The sequence below is a fragment of the Ipomoea nil genome, unplaced genomic scaffold (assembly GCF_001879475.1).
Source record: "Ipomoea nil cultivar Tokyo-kokei standard unplaced genomic scaffold, Asagao_1.1 scaffold1576, whole genome shotgun sequence".
Classification (NCBI taxonomy): domain Eukaryota; kingdom Viridiplantae; phylum Streptophyta; class Magnoliopsida; order Solanales; family Convolvulaceae; genus Ipomoea; species Ipomoea nil.
The window spans coordinates 3,779,276-3,801,990 of record NW_017618004.1 but is presented as its reverse complement, the minus strand read 5'-3'; the positions used below and the strand labels follow the sequence as shown (position 1 = coordinate 3,801,990).

General features: G+C 35.3%; 3 protein-coding genes across 4 annotated transcripts; 2 read left to right on the top strand and 1 right to left on the bottom strand.

Annotated features, from left to right (window-relative positions):
* The first annotated feature begins 5,188 nt into the window (after positions 1-5,188).
* On the top strand, positions 5,189-9,172 carry LOC109190664 (lysM domain receptor-like kinase 3). The gene is made up of 11 exons (XM_019341212.1): positions 5,189-6,081; positions 6,353-6,430; positions 6,563-6,868; positions 6,953-7,098; positions 7,185-7,274; positions 7,395-7,500; positions 7,689-7,840; positions 7,917-8,014; positions 8,110-8,260; positions 8,451-8,558; positions 8,642-9,172. The coding sequence occupies exons 1-11, from the start codon at positions 5,487-5,489 to the stop codon at positions 8,804-8,806; spliced, it is 1,995 nt and encodes a 664-aa protein (XP_019196757.1). The 5' UTR covers positions 5,189-5,486; the 3' UTR covers positions 8,807-9,172.
* Positions 9,173-9,775: 603 nt separating this feature from the next.
* Positions 9,776-19,635, top strand: LOC109190812 (MMS19 nucleotide excision repair protein homolog). 2 transcript variants are annotated; one of them, XM_019341437.1, is made up of 19 exons: positions 9,776-10,017; positions 10,286-10,348; positions 10,438-10,492; positions 11,401-11,498; positions 11,686-11,844; positions 11,980-12,039; positions 12,712-12,900; positions 13,115-13,168; positions 14,061-14,147; positions 14,237-14,939; positions 15,043-15,422; positions 15,664-15,737; positions 16,707-16,812; positions 16,942-17,819; positions 18,172-18,247; positions 18,336-18,447; positions 18,783-18,859; positions 18,979-19,059; positions 19,337-19,635. In XM_019341437.1, the coding sequence occupies exons 1-19, from the start codon at positions 9,946-9,948 to the stop codon at positions 19,436-19,438; spliced, it is 3,426 nt and encodes a 1,141-aa protein (XP_019196982.1). In that variant the 5' UTR covers positions 9,776-9,945; the 3' UTR covers positions 19,439-19,635. The 2 variants fall into 2 exon arrangements, with proteins under 2 accessions (XP_019196982.1, XP_019196983.1); XM_019341438.1 differs by lacking the exons at positions 9,776-10,017; positions 10,286-10,348; positions 10,438-10,492 and having other exon boundaries at positions 11,406-11,498; positions 11,690-11,844.
* A 155-nt stretch (positions 19,636-19,790) lies between these two features.
* On the bottom strand, positions 19,791-21,552 carry LOC109190377 (histidine-containing phosphotransfer protein 4). Its single transcript, XM_019340841.1, has 6 exons — positions 21,344-21,552; positions 21,047-21,177; positions 20,527-20,595; positions 20,341-20,412; positions 20,106-20,178; positions 19,791-20,010 (listed from the first exon to the last, which is right to left on the bottom strand). The coding sequence occupies exons 1-6, from the start codon at positions 21,401-21,403 to the stop codon at positions 19,963-19,965; spliced, it is 453 nt and encodes a 150-aa protein (XP_019196386.1). The 5' UTR covers positions 21,404-21,552; the 3' UTR covers positions 19,791-19,962.
* Positions 21,553-22,715: the final 1,163 nt, after the last annotated feature.

The following is a 22,715-nucleotide window of genomic DNA, read 5'->3' as shown; positions in this document are numbered from 1 at the left end:
CGGTGGTTGCATTGGAGCATGGTTGAGTGCGGCATTGGGGGTTGTACTGTTCTCGGCTTCTTGGGCAGTATCTTGCGCTGAGGCGCTGGCGGTCACGGGACTCGGGTCCCCTCCCGGTGCATGGACCCGACGCTATGCTGAAATATCTGCCTGGGCTGCGGCGAGCAATCGTCGTGGTCTGGGCAAACATGCATCCCAAACCGCACCATTCCGAGCTCTCCATACATGGTAAATAATTGCAGCTGCGTAGGCAATACCATCAGAATCTAGAATATTTAACATTTCACTAAACCATTCATAAAAAATATTTGTCACAATATTTGTAGATGGAAGGTTAGATAGTGCCCAAATGGTCTTTGTATAATCACACGAAACCAATGCATGCATAACATCTTCATTTGCAACTCCACACATGGCACACACCGGATCAATCTCCACTCTCTTTATAAGCAAGTTTTGGGTAGTAGGAAGAATATCACTCAAAGCCCTCCATAGTAAGGTTTTCCATTTGGGTGGTATTTTTTGTTTCCACAATGTGAGCCACTTCGCAAAACCCACATTTGCAACATTTTCATAGTTCCCCACCATACATCTATACCCATGTTTAACCGTGTAATTGCCTTTGGGGTCCCCATGCCAATACCACGTATCATCATAACTTGGGGAGACTGGTATTTTTAGAATCATATCAGTAAGCAAATCATAGTCCCAAGTGCCTGTATCTTGGTTAATTAAATTGATTACCCTGGCATTACTCAGTTGTGGTGGCATTTCTGTTTGGATCATGGGGTCATCTTCATCTTGCAACCACGGGTGTCCCTAAACTAAGGTAGAATCTCCGTTTCCAATTCGTCTTCTCACCCCACTACAAATTAAGCCCTTAGCCGCCACAATGCTCCGCCAGCAATGACTTGGATTGTTCCCAAGAATCGCATCAGTAAAATGTTGGTTGGGATAATATCTTGCCTTATAAACTTTAGAAACCAGAGAATCTGTATTGGTTAACAGTCTCCAAGCTTGCTTTCCCAATAGTGCCACATTGAAAGCCCTTAGGTCTTTAAACCCCAATCCACCATATTTCTTTGGAATACATAATTTACCCCAGGCTTTCCAATGGATTTTCTGGTCAGTCCCTGAGCCCCACCAATACCTATTCATCAACCGCTCAATAGCCGTACAGACAGTAGTGGGCAATAAGAAAACACTCATTGAGAAAGTAGGCATAGCTTGAGCCACACTTTTCAATAAGACCTCCTTTCCTGCCTGTGATAATAGTTTCTTGTTCCAGGATCCTATTCTCTGTCTGATCTTGTCTTCTATATAAGCAAATGCCGCTTTCTTATTCCTTCCAATAAATGATGGTAATCCCAGGTATTTCCCATAGTTAGGAGCCTGAACCACACCCAAAACTTGCGCCACATTTTCTTTGTCCTCCTCTGTCGTATTCTTACTATAGCATATACTGGATTTATGGTAATTAACAGCCTGTCCAGACAAATTTTCATATAGAGCCAGGCATCCTTTAACTTCATTTGCCTCCTGCACAGTTGCTTTAAAAAACAATAAGCTATCATCAGCAAAGAAAAGATGTGAGATAGGCGGAGCACCCCTTGCTACTCTACATCCATGTATTAAACCCCTTCCTTGTGCTTGTTGTAACAACATAGAGAGACCTTCAGCACAAATTATAAAAAGGTACGGAGATAATGGATCCCCCTGTCTTAAGCCCCTGGTTGGTATTAGTGAATCACTGCGTGTGCCATTCACCAGGAAATTATAGGATACTGTCGTAACACACATCATAATAAGATCAATCCACTTATCATTAAATCCCAGGGCTATCAACATACCTTTCAAAAAAGGCCATTCCATCCGATCATAGGCTTTTGCCATATCTAGCTTTAAGGCACTCCAACCAACTGCTCCACACTGTTTCCTGTTCAAATAATGACCTACCTCTGAGGCAATCAAAATATTATCCGTTATCAACCTGCCTGGTATAAAAGCACTTTGGGATTCAGATATAATACTATCCATTAAGGGTTTCATCCTCTGGGTCATCATTTTGGCCATAATCCTATAAAGCACATTACTAAGCGGAATTGGTCTCAAATCAGAGACCTGCTCAGGGACATCTTTCTTAGGAATTAATACGACATCGGTATTATTCAGACCAGGTGGCAATGAGCCTGCATTCAGACAGCCTACAATAAAAGTCGAGATGTCACCTCCCACAATATCCCAAAAACTTTGATAAAAACCCGGGTTCATCCTATCCGGATACATTTCAAAGAGAGCATCTTTCACCTCACCAACCTCAAAGGGCCGCATTAATAACTCATTCTGTGCCTGAGTGACTCGTGGAGTAATATTGCTATAGATCAGATCACCACTCATGGGATTACTAGTTGTAAAAATGTGTTTAAAATAATCCAGGACCACACCTGCCATATCATCCCCTTCCATCCATTCACCACGACTATCCATAATTTTAATTAAAGTATTCTTATTTCTTCGGTTCGAGGCATACCTGTGATAAAATTTCGTGTTGGCATCAGCATCCTTGAGCCAGTGCTGTTTGGCCCTCTGCTTCCAGTATGCATCCTCCTGCATCTCCACTCGGCATAGGTCCGTTTCCAGGCGGTTATACTCATCCAGGGATGCGTGATCAGTACATCCCTTGAGTTGATCTTGTCTTCTCCGGAGCTGCTCAATTTTTTCCCCAAACTTATGGTAACGATCTCCCCCCCATCGGGTTAACCGTTTTCCACAGTGTGCAATACAACTCTGTGTTCCCCTACTCCTTCCTTCCTCCCATGATTCAGCCACTACCGCTCTACATCCCTCATCATAGAGCCATGCCATCTCAAAACGAAACCTTCTGGCCCCACCCCTCTTGGTCCCATAATGTCGAATCCCCATAAAAATAGCTGAATGATCTGACCGTCTAGTCCATTGATTTAAGTCTTCAAACTTAATTAAATACTAAGTTACAAAAAGTTTTCAAACTTGCTACATACTAGTACAATAAGACAATATTTGAATTATTTCAACTAGTACAATAAGATAAGATCTAATAAAGTGTCTTTAATTATTATTATTATTTTTTTAAATAAGTGTCTTTAATTATTTCTTCCTTCTTACATTTATGCTAAACAAATGAAAGATTGTATGGTTGTATATATATTCATATTGAAGACTTAATGAAAGAATAATTTTGTTCTTGAGTTCTACATCTTGTGTTCTTCTCGTCTCTATCTTTTTATATTTTTTTTATTATATCTTAAATACATATCTAACGGCGATTACTATGCAATTATCACGCAAGAGCTGAGCTAACAAAAGGCCAAATTACAACATGTTATTAGCACAAATCGCTACCATACTCCTAGATGAACGGTATGTATGGTTGTCTTTCCAATATATTATTATATATTGTCTAGATAAACATGATATTGCATATGTACATATGATTTGTATATGTGCCTGCAAATTCTTGAATATGAAATCTCAATTTTTTGTTTTTTTTTTTTTGTTTGTTTTTTTTTTTTTTTTTTTTTGCGGAAGAAATGTACATATGACATATTTGGTGTAAAATAGTTACATTTGATAACCACCTCCAAAGTCCAAACACAAGTCAATGTCGGTTATTCATGTGTTGACCATAAGTCAACCGTTTTTTTACTTTTACTTATTGGGCGATTCAAAACTCTAGTTGGCACTTCTGTGAAAAGCTCATTTCCCATTATATTCTTACACCCGTCATTTTTCAAATATTTATAAATTACTCTCTCATAAATATAAATTTTAAAGTAATAGTACGGAGTGTATACTCTAATTTTCAATTTCAATTTTATACCACATACTATGTGTTATAGGTTAATTAATTAATAAAAAGAATGTATCATGTTTTTTGTTTATTTTTTTTATTCAATAAAAATTACATATTTAGTGGGAGTTATATTTCATGGAGCACACCTATCATTTTTTAAAAAATAAATTACATTAGACCGTCTCATCATTAAAGTCGTTGGATGAGATAAATTGTAAGTCGATCCAACAACTCCTTTGCTCTCCAACATAATTTGTACACTTATGCGCTAATGAGTCTTCCACAATTCAATTAATTGGTCAGCACCTCATTGTGCCTCATATTTATAGTGACGTTCAAACCCTATCCTGTAAGTGTAAATACGACTTAAGTTGATTGATCCGACTATTTAAGCTAGTTCCAATGATATTTTTTTTGATCGGGAGTCCCGATGATATTATGTTTTTTTTTTGTTTGTTTATCATTTGACATGATAATTAATATTTGATTAATGAGTATATTTATTTTCTAACAGGTGTGATTGGTCTTTTTATGCGCATGTCAATGATTTATTTTTTTGTTGAGAAAAAAATATTTGGTCCCTATAACCTTAATCATAAAAACAACTTTGCTCACAAAAAATAAAAATAAAAAAAAATCTTGGAGAGATATTAATGTACGTTTCTATTTGAAAGCTTACTTTCAATTCCAATCTTAATTTACATATTATAATTTTGATTTGATTTTTAGTTAAATATCAAATAAAATTGAAATGAAATTAATATCATTTATTTTGTTAAGTGTATAATATATAAAATATAAATGTATAATCTCATTATTAATTTAAATTTTTGATAATGCAATTAATTTCAACCCATTTTAGTTTATTCAATTTAAATATTTACTCATAAAACTTTTATTAAAAAAAAACTTAAATGCAAAAGATATAATATTAATAAACAACTACATGATACTATAAGGTATCATACAAGTTTTAGTGTGTACTATCAATAATTATATTAATATACTTATTCATTTATTTTGAAGAGACATAAAAATCAGTATTTACTATTTTGTGATCGATCTAATTAAGAGGTAAAGTGTTGATTGACCTTACTCACGTCAACAAAGCTGGTTATACTCCACCTATTTAATAATTCCCGCAATCAAAGCTGGTTATTCTTCACTTATGGAAGTGACAAGGAATCTACCTAATTCTCAATAAATTTAGACATGCAATTAAAGAGCATTCAACAATAATAGTGTATTTGCTTCATACGATGTGATATTATTAATGTTAACAACAATAGGACATATATAAAATTGTGGAGGTGATTCATGTTGTCTCTCACCACGCACAACTCAAATGGCCGTCGCTATCTCCTTTTTTACAGTGGTGTCAGCTGCCAGTCATGGGTCAGCAAGAGGACTCACTGACTCTGCCCCTCTGTTTTCACCGAAATGGAACACTATTAACCAACCCCTTCAAGTTCAACCAAACATGCTCTGCTCCCTTTCTCCTTCCTCTATACCCCCACTTATTAGCCCGTACACTCGTTAAATCTCTCAAACTCGACCCGATTCTCTCTGAATTTGATTTCATGTGCCTCCTTGATTGATTTCGCCTTGACCCATTGGGCTAAATTCGCCAAAGATTCAAGCTTTTTCTGAAGCTATGAGCCATAAAGCTGCAATCTTGATTGTTTTGTTTGTGTTCGGAGCTGCCCCTTTGTGTTGTTCTTCGTATCCCACCCCCCTCAACTGTTCGGACCCGGGGCGCCTCTGCAGCTCCTTCTTGGCCTTCAAGCCCGGCCCGGATGAGACTCTCCCTGTGATCCAGAGCATGTTTGATGTGTTGCCACATGACATCACTGTGGAGGGTAATGGCAGAGATTATGTGTTCATCAGGAAGAACTGTTCTTGTGCTCTGGGTAATAACCAGTACTTAACCAACACCACTTTCACAGTTAGGCAGAGCAATGGATCTGTATATGATTTGGTGATTGATGCCTATGATGGGTTGGCCTATTTTCCCACTAATTTTACCAGAGAGGCCAAGAAAGGGGCAGTGGTTTCTCTCAAGCTTATGTGTGGGTGCTCAAGTGGGCTCTGGAATTACTTGATGAGCTATGTGATGGAAGATGGGGATACTGTGGAGTCTCTAGCTAGTAGGTTTGGGGTTAGCATGGATAATATTGAGTCTGTCAATAGGATTCAAAATCCTGATAATTTCACTTCTGGTGCATTATACTACATACCATTGAATTCAGGTATTTCTCTATGGTATTAGTATCTGTTCTTTTCTAAATTTGATGTTGTTAATTAGTTTTCTGAATTCAATTTGGGTTATTTGGTTAATTTGTGTTTGGTTGTGGACTTTTGGGGATTTTAGTTGGTAGGGCAGTTTATTCACTGTGTGATTCTTGATTCTTGAATAGAGATAGAATATGCAATGGTATAGTGTTAGGCCTTTGCTCTAGAACAGCTTGATAAACATTAACTTTTACTCTCATTTAATCTCAATTCTTGTTGATTTTCCAGTTCCTGGTGAACCATATACTGTGAAAAATGACACTCTTCCAGCTCCAGTTCCAGCACCATCTGATGCTGATATTACGGGTACGCTTGATCCCTTCATTAGCAACAAAAATATGCTTTCTTATTGATATTATTAGTTTATTACACTTCCTGCAATTGATGCATTCTAGAAGTCTTCCTTTCTGTTTACATGAATGGCTTTTTTGCCTGCAGGAATCGAGACAGATCATAAGCGTCATGTTCCATATCGGTGGATAATCGGGGGTTTAGGTGTTGGTCTTGCTCTTATTGTCATAATCATTGTGGCTCTCGTTTCCTTTAGATCATCCAACTGTTTTTCCAGAGACTTTGAGGGTCGTACTGCAGATTCTAATCAGAAAAATAATTCTCACAAGTTCCAAATTCTTCGAAATACAAGTTTATGTTGCCCCTCGGGACGGTCCATCTGCTGTAAATTGGGGGACTGGAAAGAGCCTAATGCGGAACCTAGTAACCGTCAAATGAACAATATTCCCAAAGGTTTGGATTTTTGATGAAAATGTGTTTCGTAAATGTGAATTTGATGCGTTGAAAGTACTAAAACTTGTTCCAATTGTCTTACAGTGATAGGGACCGATGTCTTTGATATGGAGAAACCTCGGGTTTTTACATATGAAGAAATTTTTTCGTCAACTGATGGCTTCTCAGACGCCAATCTTCTTGGAAATGGGACATATGGTTCTGTGTATTATGGCCTCCTTCGTGATCAGGTCACTCTTCTATCCTTTGCCAATATTGGTACATTAATTTTTATTTCTTATTTTTGGTACGTCTGACGGGGGGATCAAAAGTTCAGGAGGTTACAATCAAAAGAATGACCGTGACTAAAACGAAAGAGTTTATGGCAGAGATGAAACTTCTGTGCAAAGTGCATCATACAAACCTGGTAAGACATGTTGAACTTTCTATTTATACCAATTGCTGTTATATTTCGAGCTCGATTGTGGCACGTATGACACTTCCAGTTCCAGACTGTTGACGCCTTTTTTGGTTTGAATATGTCAAGGTAGAATTGATCGGTTATGCAACCAGCAATGATGAACTCTTCCTTATTTATGAATACGCCCAGAAGGGTTCTCTTAGAAGCCACTTGCACGATCCTCAGAATAAAGGTGCAATTCATCTCTCTCTCGCAAACTTGGAAAAAATCCAACCGGGCTATAATGTATATGAGCCAAACCACACTAAAAAATTGAATCCAACCAATTAGTTAGTCTAACCCTGGCCTTATAAACCCATATGTTCTCTCTTATTTTATTGGGACTGAGAGAGGAATTCACATTCCCATTGATCCGTGCAGGTCATACATCACTCTCCTGGATCATGAGGATTCAGATTGCCCTCGATGCTGCCAGAGGATTGGAATATATTCACGAGCACACCAAACCTCACTATGTGCATCGTGATATAAAGACGAGTAACATTGTGCTTGATGGCTCCTTTAAAGCAAAGGTTCTAGCCATTCCACTCCGTTGCCTTTTGTTCTCGGTCTTCCATTCCGATTTAACTAACTCCCGACTCTTAACAGATTTCAGATTTTGGTTTGTCAAAACTCGTGGGGATAACTAACGATGGAGAAGCTTCGGTCACGAGAGTTGTTGGAACTTACGGTTATGTTGCTCCAGAGTGAGTGAACATACAACAGTATTATACAATAACTCAGAATAGGACATTCAACATTGCCCGTTCTTATTACTTTTATTTTATCTGGCTATTTGCAGATACTTACGGGATGGCCTGGCGACAACTAAGAGCGATGTCTATGCATTTGGTGTCGTTCTTTTTGAGATAATTTCAGGGAAAGAGGCAGTTACTCGAACTGAAGGCGGCACTGCTGTTAAAAACGCTGAAAGGCGCTCATTGGTATCCATTGTAAGTCCCGCTACTTGAACGGATTAATCAGTCCGCTCCTATAGAAGTGTTAGACTGCCGAAATGCCTAAAAGTTACAAAATCACTCATTTATTGCAATTGAAGCGCTCCATCTCAACTAAAAGCTTAAGCTGATAGTTAGATTGCACATTAATGGTTATATGCTCAACAATTGCGATTGATAATTGCAGATGCTAGCAGCTCTCAGAAATTCCCCCGACTCCACGAGTATGTCTGCCTTGAAGGAATGCGTTGATTCCAATTTGATGGACTTGTACCCTCATGATTGTCTTTTCAAGGTAAAACTCATTGACCAACCATTCCTATTCCTCCATCGATACATACATAATTAGCTAAGCCGGTTTGTCTCTTTGCTTTGTAGCTCGCTACGCTAGCAAGGCAATGTGTAGACGACGACCCTATCCTAAGACCGGACATGAAGCAAGTGGTGATATCGCTTTCGCAGATCCTCTTGTCATCGGTGGAGTGGGAAGCAACGCTCGCGGGGAATAGTCAAGTTTTCAGTGGCCTTGTTCAGGGAAGATAAGTAACAGTTTTCCCTCGAGAACAAAGGCTAGTTTGCCTCATTTCCACGCGTTTTTTGTATATAGTAGTGCAGAATCCATCGCGGTGGCTCCTGCATATACATGTGCCAATCTCGTTATTTATGTTGTTAGCTCCATTCACGGCGGGGACAGTGTATTCTTTGATTTCTTTTGCTCTGCATACGTCCGAGATTCAGAGGTAGAGGTGTTTGTAAGCATTTTTATGCCACGGGAGACTTGAAACATGTTTGGAAGAAGGAACAACTTTTGTATCTCTTGAAATGAGTCTATACATTGTACAATAGGCTCTATATAAACTATAAAGTATATATTGACTTATCTGAGATCGGTGTTTGGTTTGATAGAAATCATAGAATAGAATTAGAATCTGTGCTATTCTAAAGCTATCTTGTTCCGGCAGGAAGGGATTGAATCTCTGTGAGATATTGGGGTGATATATGATTCTGGTTTTAGCTACAAGCCTACAATTTACTTCCTTGAACAAAAAAAGGACCTTTTGTAGCTGAATGTTTGCGTTTTATGTAATCTTTTTCCAATATTTGCAAAATAATAATAATAATAATAATAATAATAGAAAAAAAGTTAAATAAGCCTTCAAACTTTAACTGAAAAGTCAATTAGCTTCTAAACTATAGCTGAAAAGTCAATTACATATCTTTTGTGGATTTATCAATTATTATATAAAAACAAAATTCGTCATACAAATTTGTCTTGTTACTCAAACAAATCAGATGATAACTATCATAGTCATTGATTACATTTTAATAGGTTCTAAATATAGATTCGAATCTCTACGTTAACCGATAAAAATTGAGTACGGTATACTCACCCTACAAAGAAGTCTTTTTTGAGGAATACAAAGAAATTTTGTTTTATTTTTATTTTTGTGTGCAAATTTTAAGAATGGGGAAGAGAAATTAATAAAACAAAAAAACAAAACGGTAAAGGAAGTCGTTCACTTGTTCCCGTTCCCGGCTCAGCTTCTGGCCGTTTTTTTACAGCTGCCGAGAAATTCCTCCCAGAAACCCTCGCAAAATCATAAACCTCAATCACTTCTCTTTCCTTAAGCCTTAAACCCTAAACCCTCTGAACTCCCTCTCGGCTCTCGCTCTCTCTACGGATGGCCAATTCAAGCAAGTGCGTAAAGCACATTGAGTCGTACGTTAGTTCATCCACCTCTCCAGCTCAACAGGTTCATGCCCATTCTTTTTTTGCTTTCCTTTTCTTAGCTTATCCTTTCCTTGCTTTTGATATTACAAACAATTTAGGTGACATTTAGCCCGGGTATATTTCACAACCTTAACCTTTCCTTTTTGGTTCTTATATTAATCTGTTAAATTTTGCTGAGTAACACTAAGAATCTTCAGTTGTCTAATTGCTAGTTGCGTTTACTACCTTGTATACGCAGTTATATTCTGTTTTATGGTGTTGTGCTCTTGTAATGTGTGTTTGGATTACAGGCTGCAATTGTAGACACTATTGCTGCCCTTGTGAAAAATGACTTGTTGACTCTAGAGGAGCTGGTATGTTTATTGAACTCTTCTCCTATACGTTGCAAATGTGTATGTGCATTTGTCATTGCTTGGGAGTTAAAAAGATGTTTAATTTATAGGTTAGAGAGATGGAGATGTATTTGACAACTACTGATACCATCATCCGCTCAAGAGGTAACTCTTTTTTTCCCCCTGTTCTTTATAAGTTTTTAGGTTTATTTTGGGGAAACCATTGGATTATTGGTAACATCTATCAACATAGTTAGACCTTGCTTAGAAAAGAATTGAAAATAGAAAAAACAATATGGATGTGTACTTTCCACTTCAGTATATTGGCAATTCAGCTTTCTCTCTTAAGCTCAAAAACTGGACAAAAATGGTCACACAATATTGTAAATTGGACATACATGGTATTTTCATTAGGTTCCCTAATGGAACTCTAACTGAAGGACCGTTTTTGTTCATTCAACAATTTGGCAATAGTTTAGGAACCATTCTTGTCTACTTTTTAAGTTTTAAATTGGGTGGAAATAGTGGAATTGCTACTATACCAAGGGACCAAAAGTGTCACAAGTTCTAGCTTTATTATTCATTTTTGCTAGTATAAATTACTTTCATCTGTTACCTAAAGCATTATTTTCTTTTTCGTATATGTGATTTTGTAATTTCCCATATTTAGTGCTCACTGGGTACTATCTATTAATCCACTGGGGCTTTGCAGGTTACTGTCCCATTATGAATTAACAAGATATATTATTCCGTGCCAATATTGAATAACATAATACTTGTCAAAAAAGATTGTAAAGGTTGGCTAATACAGAGGAATTGGCTGGATCTTGTTTAATGATTTGCATCACCTTTCACTATATATACGATATGAATATAAACATCTTTATGCTGCATTGAACTTTTAACTATGGTTGCCTATGAGTCTCACATATAAGCCTTGTTGAGCTGTTAATGTAACTGTATTGTAATTATTGATGGTTGTGTCGGTATTCCTTTCATTTCTTAAGGCATGCATATTACTTTACTTTGTTTCTCAATCTTTTATGCTTTCTATTTGACATGGTTTCTTCCAGGGATCCTCCTCCTCGGGGAACTATTGACACAACTATCATTGAAGCCTTTAACTGATGCTGCTATACAGAGCTTGATAGGATTCTTCATAGAGAGGCTGGTGAGAGAACAATCTAGTCTAGTATAATAAAAAGAAAGATTCTTTTAAATTATTTCTAGATTCCAACCAAACTAGTTCCAGTTCTTGTCTTTTTTTTTTTTCTTTGAATATCTCGTGTTACATACCAACTACACCTGTCAGTTATCATTTGAATTCTGTTCGATATATGATGTTTTACTCATATCAGGCAGATTGGAAAGCTTTGCGTGGTGCTCTAGTTGGTTGTTTGGCACTATTGAGGAGGAAAATTGATGTTGGCATGATCACAGACAGTCAAGCAATGGCTGCTGCACAATCTTTTTTGGAGAACATGCAAGTGCAGTCCTTGGGACAGCATGACAGAAAGGTATAGTAAGGTTATGCACTTAAGCATTGTTGATTGTCTATCAAATCCTAGCAGGCTAACCTCTCCTCATTAAACATTTGACATGGATTTAGCTATCTAAACCTGCCTTCTGAACTTAGCATATCATTCTTGCAGCTCTGCTTTCAAATTTTGGAATGCCTATTAAATTGCTATCCTGATGCAGTTGAGCCGTTGGTAAGTTCACTGTGATTCTTTTTACTGTTTTCCTTGTGGTTGTGCCATAGACAGAATAACTGTAAATTTAAGTTCTTAATTTTCTTTCAATTTAGTTATCCTACATTGCAATGCTAGAAGTATCTGCTTTCATCTTCCTATAACCCCTTATTACCATTATAGTAAATCTGCCCCATCCAGATTCAGACCATAAATTATGATTCTATGTCCAAAAGTTGACACTTGGTTTGACACTGCATGGGACTCTAGTCCGCCATTGTAGATTGGGGTGTCTAGTGATCACTATAAGAGGAAATTAGCCATAGGCCTAAGTAAGACCTAGAAAAAAACTTGAGTAGTGTAATTAATCCAATTAAAAGTTCACTCCATGATCATTTGTCCCATGGCCAAGCAGAATGCTCTCACTTATTGTTCTGGGCTTGACACTTGGATTTCTGAAGTACTTGTAAAAACTGTTTTTAATAATCCAGGAGCAATGCTTTGAGTTCCTATCTTGTTAATTTTGGATGCTTCTAAACTTTTGAGGCTTAGGTTTACTGTGGCATCCACTGATACGTCTGAAGTTCTTTTTTGTCATATCAAATATCTGAACTGATTCTTTCTAACCATAAGATGTTTTCAGTTAATCAGAAAACATAAAGATTTTGTTTCTCCTTTCTGATGGTGTCCTAGGGTGATGTCCTTGTTTATGGAATTTGTGAATCAATTGATGGAGAAAAGGATCCGCAATGCTTGGTGCTCATATTTAGGATTTTTGAAGCTCTAGCACGATTATTTCCTCATTCTTCTGGGTCACTTGCAAGTTATGCAGAGGATCTTTTTGAGATTCTTGGATGTTACTTCCCTATCCATTTTACACATGTGAGATCATTGAACTTCAATCTTACTTTATTTTGTAAATATTCATCTCTCTATTACTTAAAATATATTTTCCACAATTGTGAAGTCAAATTTGAAGTTCAAATAGCACATTTTTAATGCTTGATCACTTTTATGGTTCTGGTTATGTTTGTGTTTGCCACTTTGTAGTTATCATCTTTCATATGCTGCTGCTTTTGTTATTTTTGATATTCAGTCAAAAAGTGAAGATGCCGATATAAAGAGGGAGGAGCTCTCGCAAGCACTGATGGTATGTTCTTCACTTAAATGTACTATATTTTAACATTAAGGCTTCCATTTGGAAACACAATCGTACTTTGTGCTTCCTTTATTGATATTTCTACTTGTAAGGAAAAATATTAGTTAGTCCAACAAATGGTTCTACGAGAAGGTTGAGCCATCATAAGGAATACATGTTAGATCTATTTGTTGAGGCATGTGCTGATTGGAACTTATACCTTCAATTTGTTAATCTGCCTAGGATATGCCCCCAGAAATATGACTTGATACGTATATATCAAGAGATTCCATCACCTAATCTTTGATGTATGGTTGTTGATTTTAACTTGCATTGTTTGTTTAAATTGTTTTATGCTAAAGAGCAAAGCCTTGAAAATGGTCACTGGTCAGTTTTGTACTCTTTGTTAGAAAGGTATATGTAAAATATAATTTCTTCACAAAATTAAGGCACCAAGATGATACTCACAAAAGTATGGCAAAGGGTTCCAATTCAAAGGAATCTTTTGAAGTCCAAAGAGTAGGACATGTGAAAAAATGCCTACAAACTTGTCCACACCAAATGAATAGGATTCACAGACAGTCTGAGCACCAGTGCCAATAGCCCCACAAAGCAGGGTATGTTCCTTTAGTTCGGAACCAACCACATAAGACATAGGGAGGCACATATCTTTGGTAGGGCTTGTACAGTTAATCCTTTATTATATACTTAATATATGGTTATTGCATTTTGTTTTGGATTTGCTTTAATGGCTACATGAACATACTTATTATTATTATTATTATTATTATTATTATTATTATTATTATTATTATTATTATTATTGTTATTATTGTTATTATTATTATTATTATTATTATTATTATTATTATTTTCATATTCTTACATTTTTTATGTTTTCCAGCTGGCATTTGCGTCTACACCTGTTTTTGAACCATTTGCAATTCCTTTACTTCTTGAGAAACTATCTTCTGATTTGCCGTCAACAAAGGTTAGTTCAACTAACAGTTAAACATTGTCATTTGAAGTTGGAGTTGATATCCTTTTTTATTGTTACTTTTCAACTCTTCATGGAAACAGGTTGAATCTCTAAAGTACCTTAGCTATTGCACATCAAAATATGGGGGAGATAGAATGGCAAAGTATTTTGAAGCTCTTTGGTCTGCATTGAAAGATGTTTTATTCATTAGACCACAATCCACTTTGTCAATAGAATTTGAGTTAGTTGACGGTATGGGTTTTCAAGAGAGTGAAATAATGATTCAAGCCCTTGAGCTGCTTCAGATGGTTGTTCAGCGAAGTAATGGTTCATTCTTAAGTTTTATCCTGGCTGATGAGGACATAAAAACATTTATGAACTCATTAAATGGGTTAAAAGATTTTGACAATGCTTCTGCACAGAACAAACAGCGATTGCATGCAGTTGGTTGTATTCTCTCAGCTTCTGCCAGATCTTCTTTTGCTTCTTGTGATGCAGTTTTCCAAAATTTCTTTACTAGCTTAATGGATGCTCTAACGTTTTCAGTTGAAATTCCATCTAAAGATAGTGTTGTTCTTTCTAGAAGATTCAATTTTGGAGCCTTGTATCTCGCTGTCGAACTACTGTGTGCATGCAGATGTTTGGTGTTGAACTGTGATGGTCTCACACCTATTCCTGATTTTCTTAGTATGGCTTGGTGCTGCATATTATGTGGCTTCTCTACTTCATTGAGCAATTCTTTAATTTCTCTTCTGCAAACAACTAGTGTGGAAAGCACTCCAAACACTTATGTTTACTATGGAGGTATATGGAATGCTCTTAGCTAACACAATGTCTGTTCTCTCACTTTCTGGATTATTTAAGCCAACGTCTTTTAACAACACCACTTCTCTGTTTTCAAATGTAGTTAAAGGTTTGCAAACTCTGGCAATGTTCCCGGGAAGCTTCACTCAGGTGCCAAAGCCCATTTTTGAGAACGTTTTGTTAACATTGATGTCAGTCATCACTACTGATTTCAACAAAACATTTTTATGGAAAACTGCATTGAAAGCTTTGGTAGATATTGGCTTCTATGTTGATAAATCCTCTGAAGATGAGAAAGTAGCGAGCTTTGAAAGTGTAGTCATGGAGAAAATTGGGTTCTTGATATCTTCTAATGACCTTACTGTGCCTTTGACACTCAAACTGCAAACAACTTTTGATATTGGAATGACTGGGAAGAAGTTTATGCACAGAGCAGTTCAGGAATTGGACAAGACACTATTCGACAATTTGTCTCAGATATTTGTACGTATATTGTTTGAAACCATTACAGTATGCTGGCATAATGAGGTGTCTTAGATATACAAATATACCAGTGTAACATGTAGCAAAACACCAAAATTTGCTAGATAATATTATGTACATGAGGTGTTAGAAAGAAAATAATCATTACATACCCAGCAATTGCTTTAATATGCGTCTCCGACCTCCCAGTTCTTTATTCATTATTGTCTTTGTGATTATTTTTTAACATGGGCTATGACAGGTCAGTGAGAATGTAAAATCAACTGAGTTGACAATCCCGCTTTTGGACTGTTACTCTAAGAATGTCCTTCCCTGGTATGCAGTTGTTCTCAGTCTCTACATGCTATTCTCTGTAACCGTCAATTTTTAAATTTTTTGCTGCCTTGCTGTTATATTCTCACAAATGTGCTGCTGCCATCTTGCCACTATATCCTCTCAACCATTTAGTCATGTGACTGTGGCTCTGATATACATGTATATATAGCTGTATATACCTCTGTACATATCATGGGCAGTGCAAGGTCTTGCTCTCCAAATATAATACTTCTCAAATTCCAATTTCAGTTTCCAGTTACTAGTTTCAACTTCACTTCAGTTTTTAGTTTGAGCTTGAAGAATCAGGATTTGGTATGAGTTCATTGAAGATTATTATTGATCTTTTAATGCAAGTTGAAGATATTGCATGTGCTCCAACTTAAGGAGTGTCAGGAAATGATGAATTATCAAATTTCTGTATTTAACACACTGTAAACTAAAGAGTCTTAGGGTAACATGAGTCATAGTCTCTCAATTATCACATGTAGAAAGAATAGCCATGATCTAGATTCTAGACCTCATTTATATCCCTCCTAGCTTACAAATACTAGGCTCTTGTGGTAATTCTCTACCACCTGCTGGACCTTAAACCTCATTATTTCTTTACAGTCATATATGTGCTTCAAATTCTCCAATTAGTATCTTTTATTCATTGTCAGTTATTTTATGTTTCTTTGCTAAATACTTTTCTAACAGTGTCCAAAGGCTCCACTGAAGCTGGCTACTGTTTGTTAGTCAGTCATGGAAGTTTCCAACGGACAAAAATGACGTGTTTTCTTCAAGATTTTGAATTTAAACCATTGTGAAAATCAAACTTAACAGTAACAAGACCCAGCTATTTTGATTTAGAATGGATACAATTTGATTAAAACTATAAATGTATTTCTTTGCATTCTTCCTTCTTATTTCAAAATAACCATATTTACTATACAATTGGAACTAGTGTGCAGTAATTTATTATGTGTCCAGGTTTCATGACAACGGAGGTTCTGAGGAAGTCTCATTGAATCTTGCATTTAATATTTTGGAAAAGATTGAGAAAAGTACGCATTCCAGCATTGGTTTTCAGGAAAGTGTAAGTGAATGGGTGTATCCAACACTCTTTTGCTCATAACATTAAAATTTTATGGATGTTAGTTTTCTATCATATTGATAGTATCAATAGTGGTTGACTTGTGAGTGGATTTTTGTACTAATTACTCAGGAACTTCTTGATGCAATAATGATTGCACTGAAGCATGCTGTAGCCAGCTGTTCAGAGGAAAACCAGGAGAGAATTATTAAAAAAGCTTTTGACCTAATTTCTTCAGGTTCATTGAAGGATTTGAAGCCTTATACTACACCACTCAACTCCAATGGAGGACAACTTACTAGCATGTTGGAAGGCATTTCTTGCAGAGATGAATGTATTATCTCACTCATTGCATCAGTCATAATAGCTTTGCGCCCTCAAACTCACATACCGAATCTTAAACTGCTATTACAGTTATTTCTAATGACCCTCCTCAAAGGTCACATTCTGTCAGCTCAGGCATTGGGATCTTTGGTTAACAAACTACCTTTAGAGACCAGTATAAAAAATTTTAATCTGGAAGAAGCAATAGATGTGTTATTTAACAATGAAATTTGGATTTCCTGCAATTTTTATGATGGAAATAAATGCTCCACCCTGGACAATGGTAGTGCTATAGATTTCAGCAGTCTAAGGATAAATGGTTGTGATGTGTCTTATAAGATTCATGCTCTTGTTGGATTGGCCTGGATTGGGAAAGGGTTACTTATGCGTGGTCATCAGAAGATAAAAGACATTACTAGCACTTTTGTGAGTTGCTTACTTTCAAATGGAAATGTTGGGGCCTTTGAAGAGTTGGATGGTCAGTTGAAAGACAACAAAGAGCTAGAAGTGATCTCTTTGAGGAAATCTGCTGCAGATGCATTTCATGTTCTTATGAGTGATTCAGAAGCTTGTTTGAACAGACATTATCATGCAACTGTTCGCCCACTTTATAAGCAGCGATTTTACAACATGGTGTTGCCTATATTATTATCTTCGATTTTGGAAATTGATTCACCAACTACTAGGTATGAATTGAGAACTTATCATGGACATAATAATTTAATATTGTATATAATTCATCTTTATACATACTTTTGTGACATGTTTATCTTTTGCACTGTTGCTCTGCTTTTATACTTGTAGTATTTAGTAGCCTCTATATTTTCTGCTTTCAGGTTCTGATTGTTTAATTTTTGGTTGAGTACTCTATCTTCTTTTGATTTTCAAAACTTTTGTGCAAATGTTTTTTTTTTTTTTTTTTCACTGTTAGTTTATTGTTATTTTCTTTCTAGTTCCAAGCTCTCTTGATGCTGCGGGATTCACTGTGTGATTATATTTTCTTCGCTTCAGATTTATCAACTCTCTTTTTGGTTTCAGATCCTTGCTATACCGAGCCTTTTCACATTTGATATCTGGTGCTCCTCTGATTGCCGTCGTGAGTGATGCCAAAAAGGTAAGCAAATACCAATATATCCATAGCCAAATCATTTTTATGATTGCACTGCAAATTAATTCTTGCAAATTTGGAACCTTGTTCTCAGGTTATCCCTGTACTAGTAGATTGCCTATTCATGTTGCAAAAGGATGCTCTTGACAAAGATATAATCTTCAGTGTCTTATTAGTACTCTCTGGAATATTGATGGATAAAAATGGTATGCCCTGTTACAATATTCTATCTTGTTATGAAGAAAATGATTTTGCCATGGAGTACTCGATTGTACGTGCACAAAATTTGGTGTTAAGAGTCCTACATTGAAAATATAAGAGAGAACATATAGTTTATAAGGCCATGGGTTAGACTAGCTAATTGATTGGATTCAATCTTTTAGTGTAGTTTGGTCCCAGCCCAATTGAGTGACCTTGGTCCAATCTTAGATTATAACATGATATCAGAGCTTGTGTGTTTACCCAGTTGTCTTATTGTCTACCTATGGTTTAGTTAATATACATGGTTCTTCAATTTTACCAATACATCATACTGTTGCAGCAAAGGAAGCTGTTATAGAAAATGCGCATCTCATTGTCCACCAACTTAATAACCTCGTTTCCTATCCCCATATGATGGTAAGCATAGTCCTTGCACATTCAAATCTCTTTTCCGATCTTTCTCCCATACTTAATTCTACATTCTTTCACCTATATCTCTGTGTTTCAAATCATTTTGTCATGCTCGAACTTTTCAGGTAGTCCGAGAAACAGCAATTCAGTGTCTTGTTGCCTTGTCAGGGCTACCCCAATCAAGAATATATCCTTTGAGAAAAGAGGTTAGGTTCCATGCAAAATGCTAATCAGAATTTGCTGAAAACAGATTACAGAGTACAAATCACATACAGAAACTGAGAAACTGACTTATCTAATGAACACATTGACTATGTTAATTGTCGTTAGTAATTTTACTAATTTTGTTAAGGGAGAAGGAAACATCTTATTCTAACTTCCCGTAATATCGGCCTCCCTCTCGAATTGAGTAATTCTGAATCAAGAATTTCATCAGCTCTGCTATACCCACTTTTAGTCAAATTTTATGCTGTCGTTTTTCAGGTTTTGCAAGCTATATCAAAAGCTCTTGATGATCCAAAGAGAGTTGTTCGTCAAGAAGCAGTCAGATGTCGGCATGCTTGGTTAGAAATCGAGGGTAGATAGTTTTTGTTTTGATATTAGTAATTAAAAGAATGTTCATATGATAAACAGACTTGAAAGCATGTTTACATTTGTACGAGTATCAAGTTTAATGTTGCCTATAACTTGATGTTAATGTTCATAAAACTACAGCTACATATTCACATATACAAAAGTTAAAACCTTTTTACATATGTTGAGTAAAAACCTTTTTGAGTTGAGCTTATCAGTTATGTGCAATTTAAATTGGTTTATCTCTTGGAATTCTTTGTCAGATAGGATCATCAAATAAAATGTCTTAATTATAATAAAAAATGTATTCTGTCTTAACTAACAATGAAATTTTAAATGTCAAGAATTTACATATTAAACTTTGTGAAGAAAAGTCAAAATTTTGCAAATATATTACATGAAATATAGAAATTACAATTTATTTTTTTGACAGCAAAATTAAAATTTATTAGACATAAAAAAACAGAACTGATCCCATTCGTTTCATTGAAGATTTACAGAGATATATACAGGCAACTTGGACAACGTTGAAGAGCTCAGTTAGGGCGACATGCCACCTCAACAGGCCCAGCTTGTCTTGCAAACTGCATCAATCAAAAACTACATTAAATATAATCATATGAAATAAATAAAGTAAACAAATGTTCAATTATTGGGTGAGTAGAGAGAATTTATGCACCTGAAAATAAGCTTTGAGCTTCTTTTGGAGTGTGGAATATTCTTTCTTTAGCTGCAGAAAACTTCTCTTGCATCTGTAAACCAACCAACAAACCGACCCCACTATAAATTAATCAAATAAAGTCATGTTCTAAAATATTTACTAAATGAATTTACCTTATGAAATGATAATTAAACATGCAAGAAATTAAAGTAATTAAGATACTAATTAAGTGTGATGAAAATTATGTACGTACCCCTCTGCATTTGCCACCCTGCAATGCTCCCTGAACTGCGTGCATTCATATTTCACCTTCCTGGCTCCAATGCTGCACACAAAAACAAAGAGGAAATTATAAGATTATTATTACTTAGATTTCAACTAACCATTGTAGCCATGCATGCATGTATATATATGTTGTTTTAATTTGCACAAATTAAACCTTGAGCAACTGTCCTTGAACTGGTGCATCAACCCATCCAGCTTAGCAAAGTCAAGAGGACTTCTCTCCCTATGAACATCCAAAATTTCCATTCATTTCAAGTTACGTTAAGTCGATGATAATTTATCTTAATGAAGAAAAGTTGAAGGTGGTTGTTAAATAAGTGTTGAGTTTCATTAGAAATAAGTAATTTAATAGTATAAATTTATGAGAAAGTGGAAAGAGGTTGGTCTAACAAGCTATACAAATAATGATGACATTAAAGTTAAATGGGGATGAAATCCTTGATTAAAGGCGAAAAGTTTCAATAAAGGCAAAATCTTTTATCTTAATATCTTAGTATTGATAGCCAAGACTGTGTCGTCGAGTGACGTGCACCAACTAACTTATAACTTTAGGTTAGAATGTCATAGGTTTGATTCTCAATTCTTCAGATGTACCAAAAAATATATCTTAATATATAGGCGGTTTAGCATATCTTTAGCTTAGCTAACCAATGGGGTAATTTAATAATACTTACATTGCATGTTCAATGTTTTGCACTAAGCGAGCAGAATCTCGATAGAATAAAGTGACAACTTCCTCTGCAAAGTTAGGGTTAACATCATCTTGCAGCTCTTCCAACTGAACAAATTGATCATCTAGATACCCCTGCACTAATAATATATACTGAGTGCATGTGTAGTATACTATATATGGGATAAAGCATGATCTGATCTTGAAATTTTTATGATACAACTTTAACATAATAAGATTGTTAAGTTGAAATATGTGTTAATTAAAGTAAAGTAAGGAATAAGAAGAAGTAATTAATTACCTGATCAAAAAGAGACTTCCTCATGGTGGCAAGCTGCCTAGGCAAGTGCTTTCTTTCCATGGAAGCTAAGGAATGAAGAAACTAAATTATATGATATGTAGAGGTTGATATATATATATCTAGATATTATATATAAATTATATATATGTGGGGAGAGACAAATAGACAATGAACTTATGAGTTATATATAGAAAGGGGAGTGATGGTGTAATTGTGGTTTGGCAAACATGGTATTTATAGCTAGTGGAGGAAGCTAAGACAGAACTACCCATCAAGATTATAATGATATGATGGTTTGAGTTTTGGAATATTTTTTAAAACATATTCTCAAATATTTTACAACAAAAAATTCAATGAAGTGACTGATCTAAATGACGTAAATTATTTATTTATAATTTATTTGATTCCAATATATATGTGTGTCTGCGCAGGCAAGCATGCATATATACATGCATGTTTTTGGCACACATTAAAATTGTAAGTGGTTTTGTGAGGCTTTATTGGTCAATATACATGGAAGTACATTTTTGTGGGATAATAATAATAATATGGGTAAATTGTGATTTATCCCTTTCACAAATATGCCAATTATCAATCTCACTCCTGATTTATTAGTGACGTACGTAGATGTTGCCTATTAATTTTCAAAACGTGACATATATTGGCCTTCTCCTGAATTATTTGTGGTTACTTGCCGTCTTCCCTATTCGAAGACCACGTTTTTCTCCTCCATTTTTCTTTATTTCTTTGTTTTCCTTCCACCGACAACAATGTTTCTTCTTCTTCTTCTTATTAGGGGAAGGGCAATATATGTCCGTTGTGAAAATTGAGGGGCAACATTTACACCATTATATTAATAATTCAGATGTGACATTGATAATTGACATATTTGTGAGGGACATAAATTACAATTTTTCCTAATAATAATATAATTGTAAAAACCATTTTCTTTTTAATTTTGCATTCCTTAGAGGAAAATTAACATGTTACTACAATATCAATTTGATAACTTTGCAATTATTTTATTTAATATTAAGTTAGTAACACATTAATTTGAAAGAAACTCCTAAAATGTAGAAATCTTTTCAAAATAAAATTTTTAAACCTTAAATTTATTTGTTTAAAAAAAACCTTAAATTATTTTCTAATAATTTTGCATCAGTTTTCCATATATAATTTTTTTAACTAAATATATATTAGTATATTTATACTTGTCATTTAAATTATAAATTACTATTTATTTTTAAATATAAGGAATATATATAGAGTATTCAAAAAAAAAAGTTAGTGTTATTTTTTTTTTTAATTTTGGAAAGATTTCTATATTTTAGGAGCTTCCAATTCCTAGTTGATGTTAATACTAAACAAATTA

Excerpts from the sequence above, each read along its gene's own strand:
- LOC109190664 (XM_019341212.1), top strand. The coding sequence starts at position 5,487 with ATGAGCCATAAAGCTGCAATCTTGATTGTTTTGTTTGTGTTCGGAGCT. Across the intron at positions 8,015-8,109 it reads TACGGTTATGTTGCTCCAGA|ATACTTACGGGATGGCCTGG; the intron begins GTGAGTGAACAT and ends GGCTATTTGCAG. Across the intron at positions 8,559-8,641 it reads CTCATGATTGTCTTTTCAAG|CTCGCTACGCTAGCAAGGCA; the intron begins GTAAAACTCATT and ends TTTGCTTTGTAG.
- LOC109190812 (XM_019341437.1), top strand. The coding sequence starts at position 9,946 with ATGGCCAATTCAAGCAAGTGCGTAAAGCACATTGAGTCGTACGTTAGT. Across the intron at positions 12,901-13,114 it reads TCCCTATCCATTTTACACAT|TCAAAAAGTGAAGATGCCGA; the intron begins GTGAGATCATTG and ends TTTGATATTCAG. Across the intron at positions 15,738-16,706 it reads TCTAAGAATGTCCTTCCCTG|GTTTCATGACAACGGAGGTT; the intron begins GTATGCAGTTGT and ends TTATGTGTCCAG.
- LOC109190377 (XM_019340841.1), bottom strand. The coding sequence starts at position 21,403 with ATGGAAAGAAAGCACTTGCCTAGGCAGCTTGCCACCATGAGGAAGTCT. Across the intron at positions 21,178-21,343 it reads GGAAGTCTCTTTTTGATCAG|GGGTATCTAGATGATCAATT; the intron begins GTAATTAATTAC and ends TTATTAGTGCAG. Across the intron at positions 20,413-20,526 it reads TTCAAGGACAGTTGCTCAAG|CATTGGAGCCAGGAAGGTGA; the intron begins GTTTAATTTGTG and ends TTTTGTGTGCAG.